This window comes from Helobdella robusta (genome assembly GCF_000326865.2).
Source record: "Helobdella robusta unplaced genomic scaffold HELROscaffold_12, whole genome shotgun sequence".
In the NCBI taxonomy this organism is placed as follows: Eukaryota; Metazoa; Annelida; class Clitellata; order Rhynchobdellida; family Glossiphoniidae; genus Helobdella; species Helobdella robusta.
In genome coordinates, this window is record NW_008703664.1 from 1834567 (window position 1) to 1850879 (window position 16313).

A 16313-nucleotide genomic window follows, 5' to 3' on the forward strand; every position below is an offset into this window, starting at 1 on the left:
TTCCGGATGCGTGATCTAACGGCATGGCCATTTTTTTGGATTGCTCCAATTCTCGCTTCAATTTGTCTATCTTGTGATCTACCTCAACGGTCTGACGATCAAGTTTCTGCTCGATCATTTCTATTCTTGTTGACTGTTCTTCAATCTGTTCTGCCACTTCCAATTTTACGTGTTTTAGCTGGTCCTTGATCTGTTTTAACTCTTCTGTCTGTCGTTCGGACTGTCGTTCGGACTGTTCTTTGATCTGTTCGGACTGTTCCTTGATCTGTTGTTTTATTTCAGTTGACATACTAAACAGAAGTTCCATCATTTTAGCGGTTGTAAACGTGCCTCTGCTAATTTCATAGTCTTCGTCAGCACCATCAAACTTGAATTCGTCTGGGTTCTTACCTTCATCAATGAGAGCTTTTCTCAGACGTGCTACTAGTACTTCTTTGTTGCCACTTGTGACAAGGCTTCGTTTCTGTAGTTCTTCTCGTAGCTGAACTACGTTCAAACCACACAGTTTTGACATCGTGTTCTTTTTCTATGAGTAGTAATTCGCTGGTCGAAGATCCCACTTCTGACACCAATGTTATAATACTCGCTGTCGTAACCGATTTACGATGCGACGGGTTCAAATCTTCGATTGAATAAAATACTCCAAACAGTTATTAGTTATTAAACTTTATTTACAGAAGAAATCAACTAATCGTTTATTTCTAGCAAATTCAAATTAACGCAACAATTAACTTTTAAATTGTTCAAAATCTATCGCTATGACAACGTCAACAAACAAATCAAATATCGCTTTAAATAATTCACCGAATCGCTATTCACAAAATCACAGAGTCACGAATTTACAAAATCACAAATTTCACTAATCGCTAATCTTCTTGCGACGTGCGCTTATATACTCTTCGCAAGCGTCGTTTCTAGATTCTTCTAGATGGTCCAATTCTAGCATATTCTAGAATGTTCTAGTGCGTTCGGTAGCACGGTTATAACAATATATATATATCCTATCATTCATATGTTGGTTATATTTACCACTTTTTCTATTAGCTCGCAAGCCATTCAAAAATAAAGAAACATTTTGAAATTTTTTTAACCTTTTCATGCATCAAAACTCTTACACAAAGACCTTATTTCATTTAAAGTTTAAACAACAAGATTGAAGGCACTGGATGTATAAATCAAAAGTAAGAACATAAAATTCAACCTGAGTGCACTTCAGAATAAGTGAATCCACACAAATTTATATGAAAATTAAACATATATTTGTTATTACCTTGCAAGTTGTGCGAGTTTCAAAGATAAAAGTTAAAACTCTCATTTAAAGGTAGAACGGCAAATGTATAAAGTGTTCAAAGCGTTAGGTACAGACATTTATAATAACTTCCATCAAATTTATCAAAAAGTTTTGTTTTTTGATAGACAAATATAAACACTTATTTAGTTACAAGACTGTTTATAACAATATTTTTACATACAATATTTCATGACAAGCGATCAGAAGAATTCGCAACAACAAGCAAATGAATGAGCGTGCATTACAAGATCTGATGAAGAATCTTTCAATACTAACAGGGAAGGAAACACTGGGACGCCCTGCGTTTGTAAAATGCCTTCACAACTATACATATCAAGATCTTTATATCTCAATTCATTTATTTTTCTAGAAAAATGTTAAATAGTTAGCTTAGCGTGTTACCACAGTGAAATAATGTGAGAGCTAGATTGATGGAATGTTTGAGAAAAATGTTTGAAAATTGTTTCAATGAATGATCGATCGATTGATATCCAAAAATCCATAACCGCCATTCCTGAAATAATAAACCAAGATTTTAATCATTCTAATTATAAATATGTTCATTTTTGGTGCATTTGCTAACTTAAAAAGTCTTGTACACTTTTCTAAAGTTCTGAAACACACAGACACCGTATATGTGCTAAACGCCTCACACATGAAGCATGTGATGGATGGGTGGGAATCCTTTTGCCATATTTGAACCCGGTCACTGCGGGCAGGCACTGCGAAACAGCACGAGACACCTTTGACCATTAGGCCACAACGCTACGCAATTTTGCATAACCCAAGTCAATGATTCAGGTTATGCTTGCTAATTTAATTATTTCGTTTTTTACTTTCTCTTTTTGACTGACAATTTTTGTTCTTTTTCGGACTTGAACGTATTTTATTTTATTTTTTTGTGTGTATGTATGTGTTTGTATATGTGTGTATGTGCGTGTAACAGTTACTTTTTAAAATATTTTAGAATGCATTTAACTTGCAATCATTCATTATCTTTGACTTTTTTTTGCTGGTTGCATGAAATGTTTTGCTCAGGTCTGTTCTACAAATAGAATTAAACATGAACTCTTACCAACTTAAACTATGACAAAACAACGATGAAACTTTTATTGAACTTCCCATTTTGATGTCCACTAAATTAGACTCACACAAATGTATTAGGAGGAAAATCATGCAAACGTGATGGTAAAATGAAAAATACGCGCACAGCGTAACATGCAAACAACGACACAGAGGATTGGAACGTACATCAATTACACCAACATGAAAGCCAAACACACAAACATGCAGATTATAAATTTGCCTGGCAAGCGCAAGTAAAATGCATGCACTTGCATATTAATATTCATATTAACTGAATTACGTGAAAATGGCGTTGTTTTCATATTTTTATAAATGAAATCGAATGAATATAGTATATGTGCTCAAATGAGTTGTCAGATTTTATCTTCCCTATCTTCATGTTTTACATACGTGTAAGCAATAAAAAATTGTATATAAGTATATTTTGACGAAGTCTACTAGAAAACATTTTAATGAAACAAACATTAAGAGAGAATATTTGAAAAGTACAAAATACAAACGATCAGTGTAAATAGATTATCGAATAATGATGTGAACGTTCAAATTTTTCACAAACATTAAACAATTGTAGAAATATTGCGCGAAACTTTGCAGAATCTTCTCAGTTTTAAGTCCCCATCCTATTAAGCACCTGCTGCAATGCTATCTCCCTCTGCTTCAACTCGAACAAATAATTTTTTACTGAAGTCAACTGGGCTGCAGTTTTGTTTAACTCATCTTCAGTTATCTTCGCCTTCGTCCTCCGTATTTCACGCGATCTTTTTGCAGACAGGTTGTTTTTCATTCTCCTCTCCCAGTAACTTTCATCCTTCTTTTCTTTCGGAACGGGTTTTCCTTGTTTTCTGTCCTTCACGTTAGTTTTACTCACATTTTGGTTGTTGCCATCTGAAACCTCTCCGACATCGTCTTTTGTTATGGAAGGGTTTTCGTTTGATGTTCTTTCTTGCCCGCACTTCTTCTCATTGCTGTACACATCTAGGTTGTTAGAAAACTGATTCAAAGAATTTTGAGGACCTCGTTGACCGGAAGAAACTTGAAAAGTACTCGGAAATGAAAATTGATTTTGAGGAAAGAGGGGATAATTTTGAGTGAACCTGTGGTCCATGTTGGGCGGGTAGTAATTGTCGAACAACTTCCTATTGTCCAGCTGATTCATTCTAGTATCCATACTTTGAGAATCTAACAATCCAATTATAAATCTAAGTGTAAAGAGAAAACAGATCGATAAAATTTATTAAAAATAACTCAACGTAAAAATCACCACCAACTGTTTATATTTACGAGTTTAACCAGGGGTGGTCTTTATATACATGGGCGCTTCCATCGATAAATGCGGATACCACAAAGTTAGTTCTAACAATATGATTTCTTTGTTAGTTGTAAAATTGCATTATTTTGCGAATGCGTCTGTATATATATATATATATATATATATATAATATTATATATATAAATAATATAATATATATATATGTATGAATTGAATGTATTCAGAATGTTGGCAAGTAAAAGCCGACGTAACATTACGTAACATCTTCGTTTATGGTTGGCTGATGGGCCTGCATGGCTTCAAATTACGTAACTTCAGGCCAGGCTGATTATGCTTGTATAATGAAATATGTAAGTATGTAATGTATAAAATACGTTTGTTTTATTTTAACTTATTTATGCTTCATTAAAAAAAAATTTCAATACATATTTTTATATATTTATTTAATCATTCATTTATTTATTTATTAATTTATTTATTTTATTAAATTTTATTTATAAGTACATTTGAAAATATGTCTCAGACATCACAAAACCACACAAGCGAAGTAAGCTGGCTTGAAGTTACGTAATATGAAGCCGTGTAGGGCCATCAGCCAGCCATGAACAAAGATGTCGGCAATGTTACGTCTACCTGCTTAGCCGGCTTATATTCACTAACATTCTACTGAATACATTAAATTCAAAGCAAGTGCACTTCAAAATGCGTGAACCCATGCTAACAAATTTAAGGAATGAAAGAATATTTATTTTGTTGACGTGCATGTTGTGCGAGCTTAAATGCAAAAAAATTTAGGAAATTCGTTTGGAAACATAATAAAAAAAGAACAAAGTGTTAAAATGATTTCTTCATCAAACTCATTCAAAAAACAAACGAACAAACGCCTTGTTCATAAAATGCAATAATTTTAATACATTTATTAATTTGGATCTTGAATTTAAGATAGATATAATTTAATAACTAATTGAAATGGGCCGGATTTTTATTTAAACGTTTTCACATGAGTTTTAACTTTGTAGCTCGTCAGATGAGTAGTGACGATCGAAGTTTACTGTTTTCGTTTTCATAAAATGCTCATAGGCTTATTTTCTTGAAAAGTAGTAATGCGCTTATTGAAGAATGATTTTTTTAATTTCTGTAGACTGTAGACTGGTTTTATGGAAAAGCTTTCTGCTATCTCGGTTCTTATCCATTTAGTGTTTTGATCTACTAGAATGACTACACAGTTATGGAATTATAGGCAAAACCGACATATAACGTTAAGTTTTTATCGCAATTTTTGCCTAAACCGTTATCGAAACCAAAATTTTTAATTTATTTTGAATTTTCAATTTAACAAAATTTACTTTCTTTATGTTTTTCAATAATTCATGGTTACAAAATTAACCAAAATTTTGTTTGTAATTTTTTTATTCGTAGTTCAAAATAAAAAAAAAGAATTTTTAAATATTCAAAACTTATATTTAAGTAGCATGTGTCACTTGAAATCACGTGTTAGTTAAAACCACAAAGAATTCAAAATCGTGTCACAGACAGTTGACTAATCAATTAGCTTACATGCATAAACTTGCGCGTATAGGAGCTGTTTAATATAGTGGCTAACCGGCAATAAAATTCATCCCAGACCTGAAAATGTAAAGTGTTATTGTAGTTGTTATTATATATAATGAAATTCATGTTAAGTTTTTTGTTGCTTACGGCATGTTTAACGTTGTTGTGTGTAAATGTGTTAAAAATGTCGAGGTGTTTATAACGTTTTAAGGAAGTTGTTGATTTCTTTCAAAATATCGTTCGTTAATTTGTTGCGGACACGTATTTCTTCCAGCAATCATGTGATGGCTTTAAAGCCGTCTAAATAACACGCGAGGAATCCAATTGAAATTCAAAAATTAAAAAACTGTCAAATTAAATTTTTTTCGCTGCCATCTGTCTGCAAGTGACACGACATCCACAACATGGCTACCTTCAACAACATGAGAATGTGTCACCGTGTTTGTCATGAGTGTTTGTGTGTGTGTGCGTGTGTTTGTGTGTGTGCGCGTGTGTTTGTGTGTGTGTTTGTGTGTTGTAAAAGCGTTTAAAGTGTTTCGTCGTGTTTTTTTTAATTATTATAAAAATTTTCACATTTTAATAATCATCGTTATCATCTGTAAAAATGTTTTCATAAGCAATAAAAAATGAAGCGGCACATTTTGCAAAATCTTTTTTTTGAGCACATCACATCGTCATCGTCATCACCATTATTATTATAACTATATACTAACGGGCCTTGTCGCCATTTTCACCATCATTTAACACTTAATCACCTCTTAACTGCTAAACACGCCAAAACCCACCACTACTGTTAAAAAACAGCAAACAACATCAATACCATCAGCAGCAAACATCGCAATAACATCAACATCGCCAACATTAACAACAAAGTCAAGATCATCTTTAACATAAACCACATCAACACCATCATCTCACAACAACATCATGACAAAAGTGATCGCCATTGTGTTTGACATCATCTTAATCATCCTAATTATTCAGTGTTCATTCAATTTTTCTTCTTCTCTATTCATCCAAATCACGCGAGGTTTCTACTCAGGTACGTGTAGTTTGAATGTACGTGCTTGTAAAATTATTTGAAATAAAATTTGCAGTGCCACTTGAAAGATTACGTACACATACAACACACAAATGTAAATAGATGTTAGTGTATATAAAATTCTTCTTAAGACAGACATCTAGGCATAATCGCAAACCGTTGAACAAACTCGCATGTACACCTAATTCAAAAAGTCATTTTAGGCTTGTTAATGGGATCTGTGTTCCGTCAAAATAATTTTTCCCTTCAGTGGCAGCATGGAAACATTCATTCTGCAAATTTTTTTTATTTTTAATGCCAACAAAACTTCCTCAAGAATGAACAACGCAGTGTATGAAAGAATTGAAATACGAACGTTGTTGCGTATCTACCTTTTGCATGCGAACAAGCTGGAGCAAACATACATGAATGAAATAAATATAATGAGTGAGTGAGTGAGTGAGTGAGTGAGTGAGTGAGTGAGTGAGTGAGTGAGTGAGTGAGTGAGTGAGTGAGTGAGTGAGTGAGTGAGTGAGTGAGTGAGTGAGTGAGTGAGTGAGTGAGTGAGTGAGTGAGTGAGTGAACAATCGAACGAATAAATGAATTAATTAATTGATGCATGCATGAACGAACTAGCAAACGAACGAACGAATGAATGTATGCTGGTTGGTGATGTAGAGTTGGAAGGGAACCACTAACGCAGGGATGAACAAACAAACGAATGAAATGTAAATAACTTCAAACACACGCCTACCGCATACTAATTGGGAATTTATACATTTACTTTACTTCACTTTGTTTTAACTTAAAAAAACTCTTTTTATGAAAAATTTGTTTGAATGGTGACCAGAATAGAAAGTTCTTTTTTGAGGCTATCTCAAGATGATTTAAAATTAAACGTCAAGCAGACTAATCCCAAATTTCAAAATTTTAATTGAAAGGCACGGGTAAGCGAATGAAATTGTTTTTAATTCAAAAATTTTTATCTAGTAGCATGCACAATATGAAGAAAAAAGAAGATTAAAGCAATAGATCGAAGAAAGAACGCTCGCTCCCCGCTTATAATGGATTGCTTATAATTAAAGAATGAGCGTTCCTTCTAAATAACCATGAACATTCATTATCGCTGGACATACAAGTTGGCATGTTTACTCTAACATTTCTACCGTGTGTGTTGTGTAGGTTTGTATGTGTGTGTGTATGTGTGTGTGGAGTGTGTGTGAGAAGGGGGTTCGCATGATGTAATTTTTGTAAAGTTATAAGATGTAAAATAATCGTGAAATTACTAAAATCTATTTTCATATGATTTATCACAGTTACTTTTGACAGCACTTCATCGGTCTGATCGATCATCATCAGATCATCAGGTCACCAGTGTCACTAAATATTTTGTCAACTATTAAATAATTTTTGTCTAGTATTTGTTAATGTGTTTGTATGTACGTTTTGTTTAATGTTTGTCATATGTCCACGACACGATACTTTTTTGATTGCTTCTAAGCTACCGAATGCTGAAATAACAAATTCGCAAACTCGGATGATGATTTTTTAGCAAAGTATTTTTAAGAGCATTACTTAATTTTTTCTTAATTAAGTGACATTATAGTCTATAAATGTTTAAAAATAAGTTAACAAAAAAATTTAACTTTGTTTGAAGAAAATTTTGAATATAAAATTATTATCATCCGAGATTGCAAACCATGTTGATAATTTTAGAAATTAAATCAATGTAAATCAGTAACGAATACTTGAACTACATTAAAAATTAAAAAACTTCATTTAAACAAAATGTGACATTTATTTTTTGATATGATGAAACATTCACATACACGTTTCTCTATCCCTCTATATCACCAGGCTTCTGAATTTTTAGCTCACGTTCAGTCAACAAAAAATTATTTCTCCAAACAACGGAAAGCCGACGTTATTAATTACATTTCAGATAAAAGAACGAACGAACGTCATTCGAAACTAAATGTTTGGTTACATTTCGCCGCTATTATGTCCATTAGATTCATAGATTGAAAGAAAAAAAGAATCCAACATTTAAGTTTTTACATTTAGGTGATAAATTTTTCAACCAACTTGATGAAAAATTTTATTTATTTTAAATTTATTTTATATAACTGAAATAATCCTATAGCAATAAATATAGCGAGAATAAACTAAATTAAAATTTTTTGTTATAAATATATAATTTAATTATATAAAGTCTTCAAAAACATAAGATAGAATTTTGAAAGTGAAAATGAAATAAAAGAATTGCAACGTCATCGTCCGCAACTGACGACCCGTTACATGGATGGACAAATTGAGAGAGAGAGGAAGAGTTGTAACATGCACCTCTTCTGCCGCAAGCATTACCACCGTGATTGAATGTCTGAGAACGCATTCAACCGTAACAACATGCATCATTCCCCCTAAGTCATTTCCTAATAAGATGTAAATAATCCTACTGCTACATTGCATTTAGCTATTCATTCGTTTGTTCGTTCGTCCATTCATTTATTCATCTTTTACCAATTTGTTCATTTATTTATTCAATCATTCATTCATCTCTCTCTCTCTCTCTATATATATATATATATATATAACATAAGACGGTTTGTTCATTAGTTATTTGTAAAGTTCAATAATGACAACAGCGTACAAAATTGTCAAACCAACAGAGGGCCATCTTTTATAATAAAACAATTTGCAGACCAAATGATGAGTTGTCAAAATAAGTACCTTCAAATTTTAAATTCTTTAAAAACTTGGAAAAATGATCGAGATTACATTTCAATTTAAAAAAATATAGTAATGTTCAACAAATATACAATGTAACTTTTAAAAAATGCAAAACAAACACTACACAATTTTTTTCAAAAAGAAAGATTTCTTTTTCAAAATATTTCAAAACGCTGCGTGACAAAATTTATATTCAAGCAAATAATTTCACCGATCCGCAGAGAGCAGATGCAAGCTTGCTGATTAAAGAATGATAGAGAGCCCAAATTGGAACCTCATGTACACATCAGACGACACAAGTATGGATCATCACGACACTCCCTTTCCTGTGCAAATACTCGTCCATATATTTTTAGCACTCTCAAATCTCTTTCCAGTTATCATTTTTTTCCGTTCAAAAAGCACGAAAAACGTCTGCAACCTGGCGACAAAAAGAAAATATCCCATCTTCACGTTGAACATCAAACAAAAATCATTCAATATTGAAAAAAGCAACGAAACAAAATCAATCATGAACCGAATGACATTATCGTCATCCGCATCGTCGTCGTCGTCGTCATCTCTTTCAACTTTGATGAGGAAAATAAAAAATCGTGAAATCTTCAACGATCGCATCGTCAACATCATGGCATTTTACTCGAGTATGACGGAGTTTGCGTCTTCCTCCATCATCCTCTTTCTACTGCTGACGTTGCGCTACCACGATCTGACGTCTCTGGCTGGCAAGCGTGCATGCGCGTTGTACCAGTTTGTGACGATGGTCCCACAGTTCGTAAACGCCACCCTCGTTCTCCTTGCCAACCTCTTCCTTGTCATCAATTTGACCTTCGTATTTGTCAATGTCAGGAGGTCATTGAGAGGTTAGATTTTGAAATGAGGTTCGAATGGTGTTGCATTGATATCGTGCTGGCTCGATGTGGAATTGATGTCGGATGCTGCCGAGTGCTTAGTGACGCAACCGGATTTTTAATTCTAGTTTTATTTTGTTTGAAGAATGGTTGATTAAATATTGAAATAATAAAATGAAGTAAGCAGCTAATTGTTGTAATAACTGAAGAACACCGAGTAGTCACAACTAATTTAAAATACAAAAAGCAAAATTAATGACTTAAAATTAATTTCGAAAAAACGTTAGTCATTGAAAAATTTTATTTTCATTAAAAGAGAGAAAAAAAGAATTACAAGAAACTGATCAGATACACCAAAGCAATCATCAGCCATTCAAAACTTTTTCAAATTCATCATCGTCATCATCATCATCGTCATCATCATCGTCGTCATCATCGTCGTCGTCATCTTCGGCGTTTTCCACGTTGTTTTCACCACAAACATCCATCACCTGTACAAAGATCACAAATCGATCAGTTTGCAACCGTGACGTCAGCAAAATAAAATGGCGCGTTACAAGTCACGTGATGGTTATTTTGGCAAACGCAGCCATTCTTCTTCCGTTGATGACGTTGCATTCCGTTAACTACTACTACCGCGATTACTTTGACGAGCTGTACGTTCAAAATTTTCTATCGTACGAAACGATGAAAAGCGCCAACAACATACAGAAGGGCAGCAGTAGCAGTAGCAGCAGCGGCAGCAACTACGTGCCATTCAATGACGTCAGCGCTGACAACAACAATTCACATTTAAACGACATTAATGAAACTGCGGACTCCACCGACATCAACAGCAAACACATTTATGCAGGCGCTCTGACCAGCGAGGATATTATAGATAACATTAACAACGTCCATGTCAATTCGAACGACATCAGCAATTATATTCAGGAGGTTTACGATAACAGATCTGAAAACCACAACATCAACGGTGAAGGTTTTTTGTTTAAAAATGAAAATGAAAACGACAACAACAACAACAAAAACAACAACAACAGAGATAACAACAACAACAGCAACAAATACAATGACATAAACGGCAACGAACTTGATAGTTTCAAAGACAACTCTGTCGACAATGACCTAAGTAACTTCAAAAGATTTACAGACAGCGATAACAACAACATAATACTAACAAATTATAAATACATACACGACAACTACTTTGACAACAATTACAACAACAGAGACATCCAAGTCGTCAACAACTTCGACAATATAAATCTCATTTACAACAATTTTATTGCAGCTACTAAAGACGAAAGCTACAGAAATGATGATGGTCTCAATCTTGATAGCCACAATAGCCACAACGATAGTGGTAGTAGCAGCAGTGATGACGTCAACATCAACGTCAACAACTTTAAAAACTTTAGCGCCAGCTTCACTAGCGACATCCTCAATATAGACAAAGACGACAACATTGATGAGTACAATAACATTGAGACAAGAAATGAAGAGTCGGTGTCATGTTATGTGAAGCTGGTTCAACCAGGCCATAACTTGGTAGACTCGCTAACGTTTTGGTCTTGTGTCATGTTGAACGTCCTAGCGTGTCTTCTTTTTCTCTTATCAATGTCGGCGCTTTTTGTAGCCAGTCTGCGCTACAAAATATTTAGCAGATCAAACGCAAACATATTTCAATCCCTACGCACTGACATGAATAGCATCGTCTGCAGTGGCTTTCCATACCTGGCTGTCATCTTGTTCTCACTCATTCACTGCTTGTTCTGGACTCCAGTTCTCGTAAGTTTTTGAAGAAATTTTAATTTTCTATAAAATATTAATGGATTAACTTGAGAAAATTTATTTAGATATTCAAATGTTATTAGGTGTTTAATGTTTTCATTTATATAAATTTTAATTGAACGCACACACATTTTGTAGCTTTTGAGCAAATTGTGTTTCTAGTTCAATCTGTCGAATGAACCTTAAGATTATTTCCTGATTCATCTTCAAACGTCCGACCACTCAGATCGTGACAGGTCTGCACTTCGCAGCCTTCAAACTGTCGCACCTCATGATTCAATCCTTCTTCCTGGTGGCTCGCATGTCCTCACTCCTTCTCCCACTCCTCTTCACACTCTACCTCGACAAGTACAAGACACAGGCTTGCGATACTGCACTCATGCTCTCCAGGCTTATGTTCAGTTGTCCAGAGGAAGACGATGACGACGATGACGACGATGACGATGACGACGATGATGATGATGATGATGACGAAGAGGCGGAAGAAGAAAAGGAAGTAGTTGGCTGTGATGTCATACGTGGAATAATGGATAATAGTTGTGTTTGCAAAAAACATCATGGAGTGCAAGGTTTAAATTGTCGAATTTTTTTAAATAATTTTTATCAATTAAAAATTTTTAAAATGTGATAAAAGTGAATTTTTAATTGTTTACTTTTTCTTAGGGAGCAACTTTGATTGGCTTAAGTCCTTCTTTGTAGATTTTTATTTGACTCGTGTTAAATCTCAAAAATTAATTTTTGTTGAGTTTGCAAGCGATTAAGAATTGTTTGGTTAATTTAGTATAATTAATAGTTTAATGTAATTAGTTATTTAGTATAACGTCAGTTTGATATCAAATAAATAAACTAAAATATAATAAAATAATTTGAAAAATGTCTCTTCAAGTAAACAAAAACAAATTAATGAAAATGTTTTTCAAAAAAGATTCTGTCAACATGAAAATTTAAAAAAAATGACATCTTATGAATGTAAATTTGATTTTCAATTTTTTTTTCAATTTAAAAATTTTGTTTTGTTTGCTTTATCACAACGTCTATTATTTTTAAGACATTAAAAAATAGGCCGGGTGAGCTAGTTTGTTTTGAAAATGACTAAATGTTGAGTGGAAACATTAATTTTAAAATAATTTTAGTACATGCATAGTGATGAGAGATGTCTAACAAACAATATGCTTTTCATTTATTCATTTGTTGTCTGTTATTTATTTATCAAAAAATAATTACAAAATCGTTCTCAGGAAAACAAAAATTCTCAATTTCTCATGGAAAATTAACCCCGTTTTAACATAAAAATAAATATGATTTAAGGAATAACATAACGCTTCTTAATGCAGTGCCAAAGATCTCTAGAGACAAGTGTGGTGGTCAGACATTCGACTGCCCTCCTAACATTCACGTGGGCCACATAAGCAGCGAGATGAAATGCTACAATTGCACCCGTCAAACCAACAACAACAACCACCCCAACAAAGGAAGAAAGAGTTCTTGCGCTGGGATGAATTCGGAGCACGCCACTGAGTTTGCCTCGCTGAAGAGTGATGTTCCTTCCACCTCCCAGCTCCAATCAATCTCAAAAGCATCGGCGTCAATCAGCGGCTCATGCTCGCGTGTTATTGAGAAAATTATTTTCAATCTCAAAAAAGCAAAATCGCCGACGCAAAATAACTACAAAAATAAAAATAAGAATTGTACTAAGCGTAAAAATAAAAACAAATCAAACTGCACCAACAATAATAATAATTGTATTAATAATTATAATAATAATGACGATGAAATAAAATCTAATGTGTTCTCCATTCATTTTCAATCTCGACAGTCATTCATCATCAACGAAGAAGACAACCAATCGTCACCCCACGATGTTTACTTTCCAGGTGAAACTTATGACGGGAACAACAATTATGTTCATAAAAATTACACATGCAAAAAAATATTTTGATCGTTGCGTAAAACAAAAAACATTAATAACAATGAAACATTGCCTGATAGCCAAACGTTATAGTAACCTACTGTGAAACCTACATAGCCACACATCCAAAACAAATGGTCTGAAGATTTGAAGTGCAACCGCTGAAACTAAAGAAAAACATGTTACATCGGCTTAAAATCGGTTTCAACCGTGTTATTTATAATTTTACTTAACGTGATGTTGTTTGAAAAACTTAAGAATTTCAGGTTATCGCTCATATAGAATTGTTCACGCCATCAGAATTGTCATCATTAAAATATGCCATTCACCAGTTAATACGTCAACAAAAAAAACAACACGGCAAAAAACATACGTCACCGACAACAAACTTTTCATCTCAATTTTGAAAACAACACGGCTAACATAAGGACGAACGTGGGCGCGGTTACAAACCGCAGACGACGACAACCACAACAACCGTCATCTTCAGTTTGCTGGTGACAACGGGAATACAGAATTAATACAATATTGTAGTGAAGCTGATTGTGGGAAATAATTTTATGTATTTTTTAATGGTAAAAATAATTATTTTGTTACCGATGGTATTTATGATTTTTTAGAAGGTTAAAAAAGATGAAGACAGAGACTACAAAATTTGTGGTGATGGCGATATAACTAAATAGCTAGCTTATCATTTAATTAACCACTTCTAACGAAATCAACCTACGCAAACTTTTTGAATATTTTTTTTCCAAGTCCAACAAAACTTCTTACCGTTTTGATAGTTAAATTGTGTAAATAAAATATTTAAAAATCATTAACAATATCAATTTATATTTGAAACTAAGATTGTCGTAACTTATTTATTACCAGATAAATTTAATTTACATTCAATAAAATATAAAAATTATTTCACAGTATATTCATTAAGTACATTTTCATTCAATAAATATTTCAGTCTGGATGAACGTTTATATTTATTTTAAAATAATGAAAATATTCCGACAATGCTATGGATATAAAATTACTTATGACGTCAAAATGAATCGTGAAAATATTGAGTTGAAAATTGAGATCGAATGTCATTTTTATTATCTGATTATTCCTTTGTTAAATTATTATTTTATTCTAAATGTAAAGAACGATAAACCAATTATGGAGGGATAAATATTGAAATATACTCAAGTGGGGAAAATGTATGTATGTGTGTGTGTGTGTTGTGTGCGTGTGATGTGTGCATGCGTGTGTGTGTGTGTGCGTGTGTAGTGTGTGTGCGTGTGTGTGAATAATTATATGAACAAAATAGTTCAAAGATTGAATAAGTAACAATGGAGTTGATGATATGACAAATTGACTAATTGAAGTCAAGTGTTAGATGGTTTTTTGTGGGAATGATAAAATTTAACAGTTGACAAATTATATCATTGAGCGAGCAAAATAAATTCCAATTTACTGACTTATTCAAGTAAGTTCTATGTCTTTGTAAACAAAAGTGATTAAACGATAAGTAACATTGTTATTTATGTATATAATGAAAAAAACATGTATATATATACAGTATTAAATGAATTCTACTGAATTTTTGGAAAGGATTTTCTAGAAATTGTTCAATTTATTGAAAATTGAAAAAACAAACTTTAAATTGATAAATGCCAACAATTCCGTAGAATTCCTACAATACTGTATATATATAAATATAAATATATATATATATATATATATATATATATATATATATATGTATTTGAATGTTAATGATTATAAACATACTAATAAAGAATTAAAAAACACCAAACAAATATGAATTAATTAATTATATATGGCTATGATAGAGGATTCCCAAGTGAAAGTGAGTTGTAGGTTGAAGTATTTATTTGACTTTTTTCGTGATTTCTTGCCTGCCGCTCTGTCGTCATCAAAATAATTTATTTGCTAATTTAAAAGTAATTACGCATTTAATTTGTTTAAAAATAACAAACAACTACTAGTTAGAAAGGAAGACAGACAGTTGGCTCACCGATCAATTAATAAGTGAACAAACCAACTAACCAATTACTTGAACTAACCAGCCAACAAATTAGAAAATAAGTTGGACAAATAATCTAACATCCAGTCAACAAACCAGCTAATCAATCAGCCAACAAGCTAGACAACCAACCAGCTAACCAACCAAAAACCAGCCTACCAACCAACCAGCCAACCGGCCAACCAACCTCTTCAACCCACTTGGATCTATTGATTGATGTTAGGTACAAAATTCCTGTCTTCATGGTTTTTGTGGCCTCTGAAACATTCCGTCAAACGTCATTGTTATTGATCTCATCAAATTTTATCATATCTTATCATATCATATCATCACTATGCTTTCAACTTTTCGAAACATTTTATATCTCTCATAAAAAAGCCTATGTTTTGATTTGAAAGAGGATGGAACACTAGAGAAATATGACGACTTAGGAGAGTGTTTTAAAAGAAACCGCGAAATTATGATGACGATATGTTTTTCAGGTGATGATGATGATTAAAATGATGATAGTGATGATGATGGGGGTGATATTAATTGTCGTGCTAATATATCTATTCACTCTTTTTGGTTATTGCTGTTTGAATATACAAACGCAAGCAAATATTTAGTAATAAATTTTAATTAAGTGAATATATGAGAAGAAGGAAAAACAAAAATACCTTTCTCCGTCAACCGTGCTAAAAAAATAAAAATAAATGTGGTAATAAACAAAATGGTAAAATAAATTCATTCATTCATCATCACACACAGAAAAATATTTCTGTCTTGAAATAAGCATTTGCATAAATAG

The 16313-nt window shown here is 32.8% G+C and overlaps 4 protein-coding genes across 4 annotated transcripts; 2 read left to right on the forward strand and 2 right to left on the reverse strand.

Moving 5' to 3' along the window:
* Positions 1-364: 364 nt before the first annotated feature.
* HELRODRAFT_72873 (hypothetical protein) lies at positions 365-514 on the reverse strand (the record flags this gene model as incomplete). The annotated part of the gene is made up of 1 exon (XM_009013570.1): positions 365-514. A coding segment is annotated over one exon (150 nt), but the record flags the coding sequence as incomplete, so codon positions are not given.
* Positions 515-3026: 2512 nt separating this feature from the next.
* Positions 3027-3242, reverse strand: HELRODRAFT_146838 (hypothetical protein; the record flags this gene model as incomplete). The annotated part of the gene is made up of 1 exon (XM_009013571.1): positions 3027-3242. A coding segment is annotated over one exon (216 nt), but the record flags the coding sequence as incomplete, so codon positions are not given.
* Positions 3243-9199: 5957 nt separating this feature from the next.
* HELRODRAFT_167843 (hypothetical protein) lies at positions 9200-9951 on the forward strand (the record flags this gene model as incomplete). Its single annotated transcript, XM_009013572.1, has 2 exons — positions 9200-9709; positions 9796-9951. 2 exons carry the CDS (start codon positions 9200-9202, stop codon positions 9949-9951), a joined length of 666 nt encoding a protein of 221 aa, XP_009011820.1.
* Positions 9952-10364: 413 nt separating this feature from the next.
* Positions 10365-13640, forward strand: HELRODRAFT_167844 (hypothetical protein; the record flags this gene model as incomplete). The annotated part of the gene is made up of 4 exons (XM_009013573.1): positions 10365-11585; positions 11815-12157; positions 12923-13128; positions 13578-13640. The coding sequence occupies 4 exons, from the start codon at positions 10365-10367 to the stop codon at positions 13638-13640; spliced, it is 1833 nt and encodes a 610-aa protein (XP_009011821.1).
* Between the last annotated feature and the right edge of the window lie 2673 nt (positions 13641-16313).